At 35.6% G+C, this 17,909-nt stretch overlaps 1 protein-coding gene across 2 annotated transcripts in view; it reads right to left on the bottom strand.

The window, feature by feature from the left end:
* Positions 1-17,909, bottom strand: part of TAF2 (TATA-box binding protein associated factor 2) — a 60,306-nt gene that overhangs the window by 31,528 nt on the left and 10,869 nt on the right. For both annotated transcript variants that reach the window (XM_065054329.1, XM_065054328.1), the window contains exons 5-15: positions 16,742-16,883; positions 15,463-15,694; positions 14,196-14,380; positions 13,506-13,619; positions 12,255-12,354; positions 10,988-11,073; positions 6,234-6,369; positions 4,864-5,018; positions 2,556-2,670; positions 2,345-2,454; positions 1,513-1,578 (exon numbers count right to left, since the gene is read on the bottom strand). In XM_065054329.1, coding sequence (XP_064910401.1) covers positions 1,513-1,578; positions 2,345-2,454; positions 2,556-2,670; positions 4,864-5,018; positions 6,234-6,369; positions 10,988-11,073; positions 12,255-12,354; positions 13,506-13,619; positions 14,196-14,380; positions 15,463-15,694; positions 16,742-16,883 — 1,441 coding nt within the window. The remainder of the gene's footprint in view (positions 1-1,512; positions 1,579-2,344; positions 2,455-2,555; positions 2,671-4,863; positions 5,019-6,233; positions 6,370-10,987; positions 11,074-12,254; positions 12,355-13,505; positions 13,620-14,195; positions 14,381-15,462; positions 15,695-16,741; positions 16,884-17,909) is intronic.

The raw sequence follows: 17,909 nt of genomic DNA on the forward strand, positions 1-17,909 counted from the left end.
TATGCTGTGATGTTGAAAGCTGGCAAGGGTAACCATGCAAACACACAACTGCTAAGCCAAACAATGATAAAAGTAAAGGTATCAACAGACAAGATTAAAGTGTTAGTCCTACAGATAAAATTACTCAGTTGTATTCCACCCAAAGAAATACTTTAGTATTCACATCACACCATGACTGCAGAAGTAACTGATGGGAACAGCAAGCACAAACTATATAATGAAGTCTCTTACTAAATTTTCCACATAAAATTAATAACAGCAAAATACAGATATGGAATTAGGAGAGAGTTTGGAACGACAGAACAAGCAACATTATAAATATGATGTGTAGTTCTGTATACATTTTAGAATTATTGCCAAGATAGTAGCTACAGAAGAAGCATGCATACACAGGATTTAGAAGAATAGAAAAGAACGGACATTATCATATATGCTTGGAGCACAGGACTCCAAACAGGACAAAAGAATAACAGCTTCGCAGATTAGAAGGTCAGCAGATAAACAAAACATAAGTGACTTGCATAAAGTTGTATACTAGTTCAAAGGTAGTTCTAAAAAGAGCAGTAAGGTCTCAGCTCAGTGTAAAGAAAAAGCTACCTGAACAGAACTGATCGGAACTACTCAAAAATATTTGGGTTAATTACTCTTAAATACAATTAAAATATTATTTATTCATATGTTAACTATCATATAGAAAATATAATAATTTGCTCAATGAAAATCTCTCATATAAAATTATTTCTCATTGTATTTCAGATGAGGTTAAATTTACAAGCATCCCCAGCACTTTTAAGGTGACAAGCAATCTATCCTTCTTCAAACAGACACCATTAGTTTTCAAGAGCAGATTATTTACTTCCCTCAGCCAGTAAACAAGGTACCAACACCTTCAGTATTTCTGAGAGCACCGCTGGCTACAACTCAAGGACAGTGAAGTGGGTATTTACATTGAGCAAGGATTTGCTTCCAAAGAGCTAAACAGTTGGAACTGAAATTAATGCCAGTATGAATTTATTCCTAAGCATTTCATCACTTATTTTCAATCTAAAAGGTTTATTTTGTAATTAACCACAGATTTCAGGAACTCGTCTGTCTTAGTGTCAGTTAAATGGTCTTCATGGAGGTCCAATAAAAATTGCTCTTATTGTGTTTCAACAAAATTCTTCTTTATATTTTATCAATAAAGTCAGCTGAAAGATATCATTAGAGATGTGTAAGAAAGAAACAAGTCATTTATTTTATCACTTTATCAAGTCTAAGATCAAAAAAAACCCCAAAATCTTATTGTAGTAGGTAACCCATGCATTTTAAACTTGACAAGCATTTTCTCAGCTACAGAAGAAAAGTCTCAAGGAAGGCAAAGAAATGTGGTATAATATTGTAATGTGCTAGTACATGACTAGTACTATGTATGTAGTACAACATGACTATCAAATCCTCCAGAACAGCATGCTTTAGAGGAGGAGAGCATGGCTCAGTCTCAGACTGAGAAACTCCAACAAGCTAACTTACTCCATGGCAGAAAGGTCCATGTCCACCTCTTCTCCATTCATCAGTGGAATCTTTTTCTTCTTATTTCTATTAAAAAATAGAAGATAGAACAAAATAGGTATTCATTACCATACTAGCAAAGATATGTGTATAAACGCAGCTAAGGCCTGCAAAAGTATTCTCTCTGTATTTCACCACACTGAAAAATAATGCTCTCTCCAGCAAAAAATATTGACAAAGTTGAGCTGTGCATCAGTTTTGTTTGAACAATAATCACCAATACTTTGTGTGGGTTTAAACTTGACTCCCATCATTTTTACAACTGCACATAAGCATACAGTTTTGAGACCCAGAGGTCAAACTAGTTTTTAAATGCATTAGGCAACTGAATCTATTTGGGAAGTATGTTACTGTTCTTGCTCATGGGCTTAGTGAACAGCCCTGGCGCTCTCAAAATAAAATTATTCAAGTGTTTCATTCACGTATCTTCACTTGGGGTACACTCCTCCGGCCTTCATTTGTCTTCCCTCTAATTTGTCTTTCCCATTCAAAGGCATTTTGAATCATTTGATTAATCATAGCAGTCATTCAACTTGTTCTATGTAAATAAGTTCTTTTTAAAACTTCTATCAAATTACTTATAATAAAAAACTGCATATAAAAATTTAAGGTTTCTTGCTGTCCATAAACAGTAGTAAATTCTACTTTCTCCCCTTACATCACAGGTAAATCTTAGTAAGACTACAAAAAGATAAACACAAAAATTTAAAAAGCATATATTTATTGTCAAATGCACTATATGCTTTAATATATCCGCACTAAAAATACCTGCAGTTTGTATTTCAGTTCTTACCTTCTGCTTTTAGAATGGCAAGGTATATCATGTTTAAGACTGTTCTCTTCAATCTGCAATGTATGGTTGAATGATCCATCAAGTTCTTGCACTGTCACTTTAAGAGGACCCTTCAAGTTCACAAGATTTTGTTGTTAACATTAAAATTATGCTTACATCATACATACATCATACTTGTACATATGGGTAATATATGGAAAATTGACCTTACCACGTATTTCTGAGTCCCAGGAGACGTGTAGTCTTGTTTTATTTCCAATTCCAATACATTCCGTTTTCTATTAAATGCAAAGCTACCATAAAATTTTACCACGCCACTCTGATCCCTAACAAGCAGTATAGGAATTCTAGTGCACAATCCAGTAGCTATAAACAAATATATTTCTCAATGTTTTAATTCTTTACACTTGCTTTATGTTTATTCCTAGAATTTCCGATCCAAAGAAAATCAGGAAATTAAAACACGTTTGTTCACGAACCTTAAGATTTTTTTTTTCTTTAAACAGCTCTTTAGTCTACAATCATGTATTTTATGGAGAAAAACTGAACTACAATGGAAAACCAACTGGAAAGAAAAAAGTAAGTATGAAAAACTATATTGGACTCCACCACAACCAATGTCCTTGGCATGTTCTCAGAGAAAGTAGTTGAGTAAGACTTCAGCTATTTCAATATGATTTGTTTTACTACATCTTTCAGTGAAATAAAACTGCAGGGAAAATGTAGATATCAGCTTCTATTTTCTACCCACGCTACATTTAATTCAATTATTTTATTGCAGTTTTTCAAATTGGGTCATTGTGTGTGTATGTATGTCTATATATGAGTTCACATACACATCACAGAGTACAATAGGACTGATGAAAAATAATTATTCAACTCCACATTTTTATACCAGGCAACGATTTCAAGTCAACTGTTCCCATGAATAACTTCATCATTCGTTATTTGTATGACAGCCATTACTACACTTTATTTATTGTAAAACTCAAAGACTAGAATGATATATTTTAGTCTAGTGTGTGGTCCCAACAACTCTCTAACAATATGGCACACAACCACAGAAGGAAAACCTGCTCTTTCATGTCCTGATATTTAAGGGAGGAGCGTCCAGATTCAGAGGCTTCTTATCATATACACATTATTAACTTTTCTCCCCAAATACAGTCATTTGGCCAAATACTTCAGACTGGTTCTGTTCACAGTGGCTGCCTTCATAAAGGCCTGTGACTGTCATCAGGTACAGCTTAAGGCATTTGTAGTGGTTTCTTCAGCACAAGGTTTAAACTTGGCATCAGTGCAGCACTCGTTAGCAGCATAAGATAGTGCTAGTTAACAGTAATCAGAAATTGTCCCAAACAATACTTAAGACTTTCTGTGGTCTGACAAGGTGGAAAATCTACTGTCACAGGTGCAACAGTGTTTGAAGCGCAGCAGGCAGGTTGCAACCATCGGATTAAACCCAAGTTCCAGTAAACAGGATCAGCCTTAGGGCCAAAGTCCAGAGAAAATGAAGTTTCCAAATCCCAGCGTTATGATTCTTCCGTGCTTACCAAACAGACAATAGTGAAGATTCACCCAGCCCACACAGGAATGCTGACGTGTAGGTACAGCTGCAGTGTGAATATATGTACATATAGAAGCCTTATTTTCCTCAAGTGCTTGGCACAGCTAAGTGTGGAAATTAGAATAAAGTATATTTATACTTTACGAATACTTTTGATGCAGATAAAAGACTAACTTAGATTGCTCTATAAATATTAATTATACATTGGTTTTAGTTAGATAATGGGATGCAAGAACTCAATTACTATTAAGTCAGCTCAAATAAATGATGTCTAAACAGTTACTTTTGCTTTCTGTTAGAGCAGTATAGTTTTGCTGCAGTCACATATGATTCTAGCCTGCAGTCCTGTTAATTAAAACTACCAATTTAAACTGTTAAATGGAGCAAATTAAAATTTACCCTCATATCAATACAAGAAACTCAGTTTCTTGACTAATATCACTGAAACTTGAAGAATCAAGACACAGAGGTTTACTTTAACTGAAATTGTAATATTAACACAAGCTACTAAGTTATTAAATGCTGGTGTATTTTAAATTATCGATCTGTGCTTTAGGTTACTTATTTCATGGTGATTTACTAGAAATCACATCTTAAAATGCACCAGACTATAGCATTTTCCATGTCAGACTTCAGCATACTTCTATGGGCAGTGTCCTCTGGAATCCCTTTAGTATAATTTGGCCTTATATTCCAGCAGAGTTCTTGTGCTTCTTTCAAAATAAAACTTAAAATCATGAAATCTCTTCTTAGTGAAGAACATGCAAAAAAGTCAGCATACGCTAAATGACTATGAAAGTAGTGTGAACCTGTGGCTAATTCAAAGGATAATGTACTTAAGTGTTTTAAGTAAAGATATTTCATACCTTTCTTCACATTCCTTTAACGGTGCCAATTAAAAAACAAACTCATTCTCCATATTAACAATCCAGACTGAGAATAAAAAGGATACACCCACTGCTTTATTAAAGGTTGGATGTCTTTGCCAGAGACATTTGAGATAGATTTCAAAAACCCAGATGTGGAAACCAACATCTGACTCCACATGTGTGACTGGAACTTCTGAGATGAAGCAGTGCTGGCCAGACTCAACAACTTGTTGAAAACCTAAAATGATAAAAAGTTATTATTTTCACTAAATACTTCAAAATATATAAAATCAGCTTTTCTGTTTAGTTGCAGCAGAATTGCAACTAAAGGCAAATAAACTCTCAAAAGAAAAGAAAGACATTTCAGAAAATTATTTACTTGTCCATACCAGAAATTGTGATTTGCAGACACAAATGAATTTTTACTCAAGGCAAACCATCCATGATGGTGAGAAAGCTCTGAAACCCCAGTTTCTTAACATGAGAAACATTTAATAGTAACAAAATAAAACTAAAAATGGCTTATTTGCTTATCACTGCTACAGATACTACTTAAAATGCAGCTTTTTAACAAACAGAGTCGAATTCAACGTGGAATACACAAAGACTTTTCAGTGTCCATTTTCTAGTTCTAAGCATTTCTATACTTCAAAACCATGGAATCTGTGAAGTAGTCACTGCAAGTGGATGTGGCCTTCAGTGACCAGATCATAATGCAGCATAATAGCTGCATTTTTAAACAATTCTTTACACCTGAGCTTTTTCACAGAAACGACTTCCTCAATGTTACATATACACCTGCAAAATCCACTATGACCATGAGCTTTCCAAAATTATCTACAGTAAAACAGATTACTGACTATATCTGTTCTTAAATAAAAGTAATCAGATTCTCTGCTTTGCTATTCCTTTTTAAAAATTGCAAGCAATAGTTTAAATTTAAGTAAGGAAAGCTTTAAAAAGGTGCATCTGCTGTATTTTCAACCTGATGACTGCTTAGAATAGCTCTAGCAAAGACACATACATGTTTTCCTTAAAAACAAATCAAAGCAAACAACCCCCCAAAACCTGAAGCTGATAGGAAAAGGTATCACAACGTTTCTAACTGGGTGTTTGTTTAGTGTAGCTCACAGCAACACCAGTTATGGCCAGTAAAACAGGTCCTCAGTGCTAACCCACGATAACCAGAAGCAATGACACACCTTAACATTAAAGAGAAAATGTAATATGTAAAAAGTATTAGAAGTTATAATATATTCCAAGAATATATTATAAGAATAACTAACCTTACCCTGGCACAAACTACCTCCATTTTCTGTTTGTTCTGTCCTGCTAAAATTGAAAATACAAACGGATGACCTGTTCTGTTCTTTCTTAAACTCCATTAAACGAATGGAAATGCAACTGAAGACAAAATGTTGTCTATATTCCACATAATCATTTAAATACCTACCTGTAACATGAACTCCATGCTAATCCTGTTCTCAATCAGTCTCATAACAAGATGTGCTTTACACTGGAACATAGTGTAATATTCCCAGGACAGTGTATGAGGGTGTTTGATAGAGAAATGCAAATGTGATGCAGGGCTGAAAAATATTTTAAAAAATAATAATTAAAAATATTTTTAAAAACCCCAGCTTGCTATTTTGCATTTTATGGAATGAAACTTAAAATACAGGGTGTTTCAAAAAGATGGACCCAATTTCAAACTGAAATTACTTTGGAATTGGGTCCATCACTTTGAAACACCCTGTATATCTTAGCAACCAAGACTACAGCCGCACCAAGAACTTAGGATCTCTTCTACTGCTTTACAGGTATAAATTGTGACATGCTTAAAATGACCACTCACTTGTGCGATGTGGATGTATGTACCAGGCATACAGCAAGTACTATACAGCAGATAATGGCAGGTAATACGTGCTGTGTGTTACTGTGAAGACAGCGGTAGCAGCAGCACAGAGACAGGAATCTGTGGCTTGAGTCTGAAAATTACTCATGTAATGACACCCCCCTGCTCCACTTTAATTTAAAAGTGACAGTACATAGCGAATAGTTTATATTTAAATCAATAATTGTTGCGATTAAAGAAAAATAAGGGTTTTAAAATTCACATTAGACTTTCATATGATAAGCCAAAGGAATTGCTTGGAGTTTATTTTAGTTAGCAACTTTATACTTTCAATACTTCGGCAAACTGACATCCTCTAAATCTGATAACATGCCAAGGAAGACCAGGCAGAGCATTGTGTTACAGCTGCCACACTGTTTCCATAATTTGAGTTATCTGTGGTGCTCTTCAACACATATCCTTTATGTCTACAATCAAAATATTTTAAATGGTTTGAGTTCATCCCATATCAGAAGACAAACAAATAGTGAAACCCTGAAACTTTTACAAACAGAACGCATTTCTGGATAGCCATAGTGGCTGTACAGCAATAAAACACGAAAAGACTTAATTTTGATGAGCTTTAAAATTAATTTTCTCCACCAAGTTTCAGAATACTTCAGAGCACAAACATTCTGACCTATAACCCAGTTTTAAAGTAGGAAAGTAGCTGTAATACTGTAATTCTCAAGAAAAATAAGACCTTTTTGCCTCCTTTCAATTATTTGAGGAGTGGAGACAATTAGAACTCTGACAGTCTGTGGCAACTGTATTTTCTTATGCTATGCTTTTTCTTTCAGTTCTTTTCACAGGACACTTCAGTTTTCCATGAATGAATAACAAACAGCTGAAGAAACAGGATCCACACCCTGTCTGGCCAATTTAAGAAGTGGGAATCCAGATTTCTTTTATGCCAGTTGTTGGAGAATCACTAATCGGCCATTGCAACATCGAAAATGTCAGATACTTAAAACTTCTGGGCTCAAAATTGGATTGGTCCTCCGTGATTTGCACTTATAGATAATGTAACTAAATAATTTCCAGATGGACCAGACACCTGGTCTGCCCGAAGACTTTAGAAGACACTGCAAGACAGAATGAAATAATTCACAAATTGTAATGAAAGATAAGCGCTATAAGCCCGATCTTTTATGCCAGCTACCTCAGCAAGAGACTGGTCTTCCAGAACCTTCTAAGACTTACTAAACCACCCACTTTAACTCTGACCTGTCCTTCCATGCAGATGAAAGACATACACCAGAAAGTTCCAGTACGACACGACCAGCACTGAGCTCCTTATCTGCAGCTCTTAAGATGTCACGAGATGTCAAGAAACATGGTAGCTGCAACACCTTAATTTTTTTTTCCATCCTATTTACTGGGAGACTCCCTTTACTTCACTTAAGAAGACACAAAAAGAAAAGTATTTCTAAACTTAAGCAAGTACTACCCTTCTTAGCTCTAACATGTATATGAATAAGAAGGTACTTATGCTTACTACTTGCTGTTTCTAGTTGATAGGGAATTGCTAAAGTTCTTCTTATCAAAACTGTCCCATTATTTTAGATACTTCTCTATTCCAAGGTAGGGAAGGGTTAGCAACCATGAAAGAATTGAAATGCGAGGAGGAAACTGAGGTTTGCGGCTCAGACATTATATAATAATTTGGTCTCAGTATAAAAACTATTTATCCATCTTCAGGTTATACAGTTGATTGACTTTGGTAAAATTCTTCCCTTGAAAATTACATCCATGCCAGGACTCACATTCTTGGCTTTCTTAAATTTGCTAAGTGTTGATTGATTTTGGTACTGCTTACATTATTTAACTGCAAATCAAAACTGGAAAAAGTCTGCATTTGTCAGTTACATTTTGTAGTTCATTCAATATTAATATATTTCTTCCAATTATATATTTTCTTCCAGCGTTATACTTCTAAAAGTTTTATTAATTTGGCACCAAATGAGAATGAAAATTAGCCATATGGACCTAGAGCCTTTGTCAAAGTGAAAATTCAACTAGAACTTGCATGGACATCTATAATGCTCATGCACCCAAATACACGCTGGTCATTCAATGTAAACCTGTCAATATGCTTCTTCCACTTGAAATATATCTATATGTACTTCTTGAGGTTTTTAATTTTTCCAACAGGGTGGTACCAGTACAATCAAAGGCTGAAGAGAACCAAAATCTGAGAGGGGAGAACACAAAATGAAGCCTGATTTTCAAGCTTTCATCGGTAAAGCAGTTAACCTGCAGTTTCCTTTATTTCATTTTCCCAAGCTACAGGTTTTTGCTTTTTAAGTGTGTGCTCTGGAGAGCAGTGTTTGTGTCCCACCAGACAGAAACAGGAAAAATCTGTAAGACCTGTGTTTTGAACAGAAATTAAGCCATGTATCTGAAAGAAGGTTTTTTTCCCCCAATGATTTCTTTCCATATTCTATTTCTAATTTAGTTGAAAAGTTAAATTATTAATTAACCTATTTTTTTCTTCAGATTATTATTAATTGGGACTGCTATTACGGAAGTATGCTTGGCAGGAAACCATATCTTAACAATCAGAACAAAGAAATGCAAAAAATACATTGGAGAGAAATGTTCTAGACATCATTATGAAAATACCTCCCCTACACACAAATAATTTCTGAGAGTCAGGAACATTTACTTATTTTACATACAAGAGAACGTTACAATCTAATTTACAACTTGCTCTTTCTTGTATATTTAAGGGATGTTACGATTATTATTAACAAGCTGTAATGCAATGAAGTGGTGTAGAAACACAGAGTGTCTAACAGTTATACATCACATAGAGGAAACATATATTTAAGAGCATTAGAACAAGGTTTCGTCAATTATTTGTCCCCAATTCTAGACTAAATACAATAAAACCAATAAAATTAGCAGTTACAAGGGCACTTATTTTAATGAATTTCCTTTTTTAAACCTGTGCCCCTTTATTTTCATCTGATCCTACTAATGTGAATTTAGTTTCTCTGTATAGCAGAGTGTGCTGTCAAATTGTAATGCTGCTAATTAAAAAGTCTGCCAAGACGTAATGCAGAACCCCAAATTTTCCTTAAAAAAAGACATTGTCACAACAGGATGCCTTAAAATGACTGCTGCTATCTTTTCAGAGATGTAACAAAAGCATGTAGGGACTCAGTCTGCTTCACTATTTGGAAGAACAGGACAGTGAACTAAATCAAAACGCATCATGAGCAGACAAGCAAAACTGAGCTTGGCAGGAACATACGTACACAAGCCGCATCCCTGCTTGTCAACATCCAGAAAACATCCCAGAGGATTCACCTGGCTGAAAAACTACGCAATGTCACATTCCTGATTTCAGAAAAAACTTTCTTCATCTCTCAAAAAAAGATCACTATTCAAATTTTAAATGGGTTATTTGCATACTTAATTCAGTTCTAAATCCATAATTTCAATTTTAAATGAACAAAATCTGGATTTGTACACGTTCAAATACAAGAGAACCACTGCTGCAGACAATTTTGGTTGTATTTTCATAATACAGGGGCTTCTGCTCGAGTAACAACTTAAGAAATTGACATAATCACCCATTCCACCTGCACACGTTCAACCTCACAGTTTTGCACACGCTGCTCATGGGTTTCCGAAGAGCAAATCTTTGTGAGGTTGATTTTTCCAAGAAAACAAAAACCCAGCAAAAGGTTGTCATTGAAATCTAGATCTGACTTCTAGTAATACTTTTCTGCCTCCAGTGGTTAGCACTACTCAGTGGAGAGTACGGGAGTATTGCAAAAGAGGTATGGGGAAAATTCCTAAGCTAGCAATACTGAAACTACAGTTATTGGGAAAATACAAACCCAAGCGGTTCACAGATGACTGATCTAATACTTTTTTTTCCAAATGATTAAGAATCTCAGGACAAGATTGCAAGGTGGTAACTGAGAGCGGAAAGAAAAAAGAGCAAAGAAAAAGAAAACTATGATACTGTAAAAAGCCTCAAGATTACCAACCACTCCAGAAATAGCCCACATCAAAATTCTGGCTCCATATTTTCTCTCATTCTCTTACTAAAATGTAGTTTCATAACAGCATTAAAAACATTCATTGTACTTAATTCTCTTCGAGATTTAAAGTGAAAGAAAAATTAAACAACAGTGAGACAATATACTCAAGATGTACTTTATGAGGCTGGTAATACATGCCTTGGGCAGCTGAAGTTCTTCAGCCTTTGGCTTTGTGCAGCACAACACACCCAGGGCGTCTATTAATGGCCCCATAAAAACATACCCTTTAATGACTTGCTGCTAAAATAAACATACTTGTCTTTCTCTTTTCCTCCTCCGAATATCGGATGCAGTAAAACTCCACCAGTCTTCAGTTCATATGCCACTATTTGATCTAACTCCTAAAAAGCACAACAGACTTAAGCAAGCATAATTTTTAAAAGTAGAGAAATTATTTAAAGAAAACAAGAAAGCTTTTAATATCATTGTTCAAGCCATAGTTCCTATTTAAACTTGTTTACAAAGAGCATTTTAAAAAGCAACGATGTTCCTCAGCATGGCAAACAATAATAAAACAGTAGAAATTAGCAGTTAATACTTGTTCTGGATCTGGACTGTGGGTCAACCCACAATGATATTTAACTACAATATATGTAAAGAGTATTATTGTTCGATAAATAAGCTGCCTCTGACCAAAAGAAACAAAGGTGATCACCATTTCCTTGCAGGGGACAGTAATCCTGGCTATACCTGCACAGCAGACCGCAGGATATAGAAGCTCAACTCGACCCATGCCCAAGCCAGCAAGAAGCCAGCTCTGAACTGGAACATGAATTTGAAGTGGTGTGGTGCTGTGCCCATTTAACAAGCACACTGCAAGGAAGGTGAGTGCAGGGGCTCACTGCCACCCAACAGTCAACGTGGCTGTTGAGGAAGCAGATATACATCTTTCTGTGAATGAAAGATACTGGCAAAGAATGAGGAGTCACTGCTGCTATCACTAGAAAGTACCTGTCTCAGAGCATTACATTTGGAAATCTCTGGTATAAGCATACATTACGTTTCCAAGAAAACTGGGATTCCCTTCAACTGGGATTTTTTACTGTTTCATTACTTCATTTAGTACTTAAATGATACTTAAAAGATAACTGACCACTATTGATCTATGCTAACACTGAAGCCCTTTCTGAGCTATATGGATAGCCATCACAGTATGATAATTTCACCAAATATATTTCCTTTAGAATCTTGTATTCTATTTGAAGTGTTAAAAAAGTAAAATAATTGTTGACTTTTTTTTCTGTTTTTGTGCAAAAGCCCAAACAAAAAGAGGAAAACTGATTGCACAGAGAGGCAATGAAAATGATTATTCATAAGGCAGCCACAGAAACATATTTTGGTTAGTATGTTTGGTGTTGTTCCCTGTAGCAAGCAGTAAAAATATTTCAGGTCTAAGTTTTGTCACTAATAAACATTTCTTTAGATTGCAATGCCAAACTATACTATATTCTGGCTTTATATTGCATCTTCTTTCATGTAAAATGGCTGAAAGATGTAGAAAATACTACTGGTATGTTGTTACCTGTTTAATCCAGTGGCGATACTCATTAACACCAAAGGTTTTTTTCATCCAAAGGCCATAAATATAACCAGAGATTCCCTTTAGCACCCATTCATCTGACCTATAATAAGAAAGAAGCATGCATTATAGCACTTCAGAAGGTATTTTGTAAGGGATGGCATTTTTGAATAGCTCAAAATAGCCACAAATTTCAGCAGGTTATATAACTTCTCTAAGTCAACAGGAGTCTGATGAGCTGCAAACCAATTTATGTAACTTGGCACCTGAATGGGACCGATGAAACTGAAAAGCCAGTGAAAACGGAACTTTTACCAAAGAAGCCCAGATTAAAATATAAAACCAAACTATCTTAGCTGAAAAAGTAACAACAAAATAGTGGGAATGGACGCTACAGTTAAAACAACTGCTAATCTATATGATTAATTTATTGGTAAACATCTCAATGCAATGCAGAAGATTTGGATGTTAAACAGACAAAATCCCTGTGTCACAATTTGGTGGACACTCATTTAAACACTTATTCCAAGAGTCATGTTCTAAGAGACAAACATATGAACGAAAAGTACAAAATGATAACGAACTAGAATTCTAAGTGTAAGAATGACATACAGGGTATGATGAAGTAAATAAAATAAAGACACAAAACCAGAGAGTTGTTATGAGGGAGGAAAAAAAATTGCTTTCACCATGGAACTAGGCTAGAAATGAGGAAGAGAACAAGAGAAGTTAAACTAGTACAAACATCAATTTTAAAACATTGAAAAAAAACATGGCAAGAGCCAGTTGGGGGAGATTTTCTGAGAGTTGGCGTTATAGGCAGCTTACTACCCCAATGAATTTGCCCATTTGACACCATTTCTCCCTAAACTTCTGCATAATTTATTAGTTCTGTGCTCCACAAGTACTTCCTATGCAGGCTACACTTCTTCATCCAAAACTTCTGACAGAAATTTACTGATGATACAGAAGAGTCTCCCTTTTAAAACTGCCAAGTGCCAAAGCACATTACAACATTTCTGAGAGAAGACACGTTTAATGTCTACAGTCTTTGGAACCTTTATATCTCACATTCTCCTTTCAAACAAAAAAGTACCCATGGATTTTCATTTATTTTTTATTTACTGAGGTGGATTTTTTTTCCTTTCTTCTACAGTTACTGTTTTACTTATTCTTCCAATAAAATGTGACACGCAAACTTGAGTTTCTTAGATTGTCCCCCATTTCTAGAGAGTACAATGGTAAAATACTTACCAGGACATTCTGGATATAAAACATCCAAAGAACTGCTGGGCCAGGGCCTGTGCTAAGCACCTCCTGGTCAGTGGAGTTTCATCTATAATCATTGCGCTGTGTAAGAGATTTGTGCTGGACACCCATAAAAAGAAAATAACACAATATGAGCACCAGCTCCAAAGAAACAAAACAGACACCTTGCTTTGAAAGCCAAAACAAATAAAATAATTCCTTCACTGGTTTTCCAACGAGATAATAACATCTCTTTTTTAATATCCTTAATCCAGGCAGATCTCCTGCTATTATGATCTATATACTATTATCTGTGTAAAGCCAAAGTAGTTTGTTTTAACTGGTGAAACTCTTTTGGATTCCTGGTATCCTGTCCTAGCTGAAGAAAAACAAAACATAATCAAACTTCTGCACTTGATATGATCTTAAAATATTTAATGCATGTTGTTTCTAATTGAGGAAGAAAACCATTGCCAACTTTTTCCTAAAGATACAAATTCAACATCTTTATATGAGATGAAATTGGAAATGGTGTTAAAAGCCTGTAATGTCAACGAAAGCCAGCCTTTATCAAACTTAGAGAGCCCAAAGCTCAGCCTATAGAAATAGTAAGACCTTCCTGTATTTCTGAACAGTCTTGGATCTAGAGCTTCTGAGTCTGTGGATTTAGAATGTGTAATTTTCTCAGATACGAACCTGAAAATACTCATGGATGCATAAGCAGCTACTTCAACATAAGCTTCATCTATAAAAACAGTCTTAAAGCAAGAGTACGGATAGCGGCAGGTAAGAATCTCCTCATAGAATTCAAACACCTCATGAAGGTATGACGTGGTATGTTTGAGCAATGGGAGAAGTTGTGGTAAGCAAAAGTGAGTCACCTACAAACAAAGGAAAATTTGGTACAAGGCTGATGAATATATATAATTGATATTTATGGATTTAAATAACAGAAAAAGACCTACAACACATCAAAAATACAGCTGCTGTAAATTTATCAGAAAAAAGAATTTTCAAGCTGTGATATCATGGCAGAAAAGTGCACCAGGATGCCCATCTTAATTGCGAGAGCAACAACAGGAAAACAGGTTTTAGCAGACAATGAACAATAACAATGTTTACCTGGTGACGTCTTTCATTTAAAAACACATGATATTTTCCTTTGATTTTGCAATCAAATGTCTTTTGGAAACACTATTTTTCTTTCATGCAGTAAAGAATTAGCTATTCTCAAATTAATCAAGCAGTTTAGAAGGCTTGTTACAGCTAAAACTACAAGTAACCTTTGATATTACTGGTTTTTGCCACAAACTTAGGATGCGGCCAACGGTACTGACTTCATCAGTGACACAGGAAGAGAGTGTGTCCCACCAGTAAAAGTCAACAGAATACCACTGCTGAGGGCTAAAATCCGATATCTGCCTTTGGATCAAGTAAAATATAGCTATTCCCCAGTATTTTTCCATCATGCTTTCAAAAGAAGATTATATAGACCAGTCTTTATGCTAAACTGGTAACTTCACCTGCCTGCCTTTCCCAATCTGAAACTACAGATGTAAATATACACTGATGGATTTCAACATTATGGCAACAATCTGTTAAGAATGAAAACTCAAAGTCAAATTTACTTCAAAAGACTGCTCAACTGTGTAGCAATAATTTTCGTCTACTACCAGCAACACGATGGGTTTAAAGCTATTTTGAGAAATATGCTCTTACCATTTCCAACTAAATTAGCCCCATAAAAATCAGGCATAAATAGAATTATTGGTCATTCAAAGGCTTTACTTCGGATATAAATTTATGTACAGGCATCATTAGATAACTTTTATCATATAACTGTACTAATGGAGGTCATATCTAGAATTACTGATATTTGACCAATCTATACTGGTCACAACACAAAAATTGTCACTAATTCTTCACAAAAAAAAAAAGCGGAGGCCTCTATGAAGATTATTACCTCATGCATGTATGGATCAACAAGGATTTCAAAAGGTCCTATTGCCAAGGAGATGTTAGAAGCTGCAGTTGGAATAGTCAGCATGTAATGAAAAGTCTTCTTTCTCATATCATGGGTATATACAGTTTCCACCAAATCTCCATTTGAAACAGCCACCATTGCAGCATCTACAGTATACTCAAGTTTCCAGGTACACAGCTCAGAATGAGAATCAACACAAGGAAACCAAAATCTAGGGAAGTTATGATGGGGGAAAAAATGGTTAACAATTATACTTCACAATTATACATCACAATTATACTGTCTTTTTCACAGATGATTTTTCTCTCAAGTTCCAAACTATATTCTTAAATACTTTGAATCACAGAACATTAGGGATTGGAAGGGACCTTGAAAGATCATCTAGTCCAATCCACTACTAGAGCAGGAACACCTAGATGAGGTTAAACAGGAAGGTGTCCAGGCGGGTTTTGAATGTCTCCAGACAAGGAGACTCCACAACCCCCCTGGGCAGCCTGTTCCAGTGTCTGTCACCCTCACTGAGAAGAAGTTTCTTCTCATATTCAAGTGGAACCTCCTGTGTTCCAGCTTGAACCCATTATCCCTTGTCCTATCGTTGGTTGTCAACAAGAACAGCCTGGCTCCATCCTCGTGACACTCACCCTTTACATATTCATAAACACTAATGAGGTCACCCCTCAGTCTCCTCTTCTCCAAACTAAAGAGACCCAGCTCCCTCAGCCTTTCCTCCTAAGGGAGATGCTCCACTCCCTTCATCATCTTTGTTACCCTGCGCTGGACTCTCTCCCTGTCCTTCTTGAACTGAGTGGCCCATAACTGGACACAATATTCCAGATGTGGTCTCACCAGGGCAGAGTAGAGGGGAAGGAGAACCTCCCTCAACCTACTAACCACCCCCCTTCTAATACACCCCAGGATGCCATTGGCCTTCCTGGCCACAAGGGCCCAATGCTGGCTCATGGTCATCCTGCAGTCCACCAGGACCCCCAGGTCCCTTTCCCCTACTGACTCCTACTTGACTTACTGACTCCTACTATACGTTTAATTTTATAAAGCACTACAAGTTTCTTTGCCATTACCTACCAGTGAGCTATAAAGACTAGAAATCCTAAACACTAATCATTATGCTACTTCACATTGGTAAGCTTCTTACAAGTACAACTGAAGTTTAAGAAGTCTTCAAACTTGCAAGAATTCAAAGAAATTATATGTATTTCCTACACTCTGATATTAAACAGGATAAAGATAATTTTCTTACCTTGTAGAATTTTGATAACCACATGAAAAGACATGAGCCCCTCTTTCTGCCATGCTGCCCTCCATGTTGGGTACCACGAAATGAAGGCCTCCTTTTGGCTGGTCCAGAGAAAAGTTTATATGCACCTTCAGGACTTTTAGCTCTGCAGCACCAAGACCAAAATTAGAGTAAATACATATAACTTATATGAACGTTATTTCAGAAGAATCATTAAGTTTTGGACTCTTGGTCTTTCAAGGTTATGTGTTTACTTCATTCTCATGGGTGTCCACGTCCACTTACAAAGCACAGCTCAACAGCTTACAAAACTGAGACCTCTTAAGCTTAACTTAAAGATTATTGTAAGTTCATATCCTGTCATAATTAATAAAAACTGCAACTGCAGTTACATTTCATCTTCCAACTCCCCAATAGCAAAGAATCTTTATACACTGATTTCACCCTAAGCATGATTTCCTTTGTACCTTGCTGAAATAATTTCCTACAAAAACTGCATGTAACAGGCACATTCTTAAAAGACGTGTTATTGTCATTTGCAGTTTCCTAAAATCTCTTACTATAGTTAAAGCTTTTCCTGCTACTAAAATGTCTTTGCTTTGGTTTGGCTTCACAGAAATCTCACCTGTGAATAGGCTGGTAGGAGAAAAAAAAAAAATGAAGCACATGGTGAAATTCACCCAACAAGTTTCACCATATGTTAGTAATCAAACTTGGAAAATAAAATTACACCTGTTTGAATATTTTCCCTTCTAGGCTTGCAAGTAACACAACAGGAACTTAAACAAATATTAAAATAAACAAAGTCTTTCCCATGAAGGTGTATCTGACAACACTGTGTGAGCCGGCTTCATGATACAGCTGTTTTTTCTTTCATGGGTATTACTGACAAAGCCATGTAAGAAAACCAATACAAGAAACTAATAAAATCCACATAAGAAAATAAACAATGTTGGAGGGTATTTTATTCAAAAAGTCACTCATTCCAGGATTTAGTCTACCAGTTTATAAAGTAGTCTACTTTTCACTATCAAATCAATTTTGAAACAACCATTCTTCAAAATGAGATGGGAAAAAATTAATACAGCTTTTCAAACAATACATATATAGGCATATCCTTGTAAATTATTTTGTTGGTTCATGTATACCATAAACAGCTTCAAACAGCTAT

Source organism: Columba livia, chromosome 2, assembly GCF_036013475.1.
Source record: "Columba livia isolate bColLiv1 breed racing homer chromosome 2, bColLiv1.pat.W.v2, whole genome shotgun sequence".
Classification (NCBI taxonomy): domain Eukaryota; kingdom Metazoa; phylum Chordata; class Aves; order Columbiformes; family Columbidae; genus Columba; species Columba livia.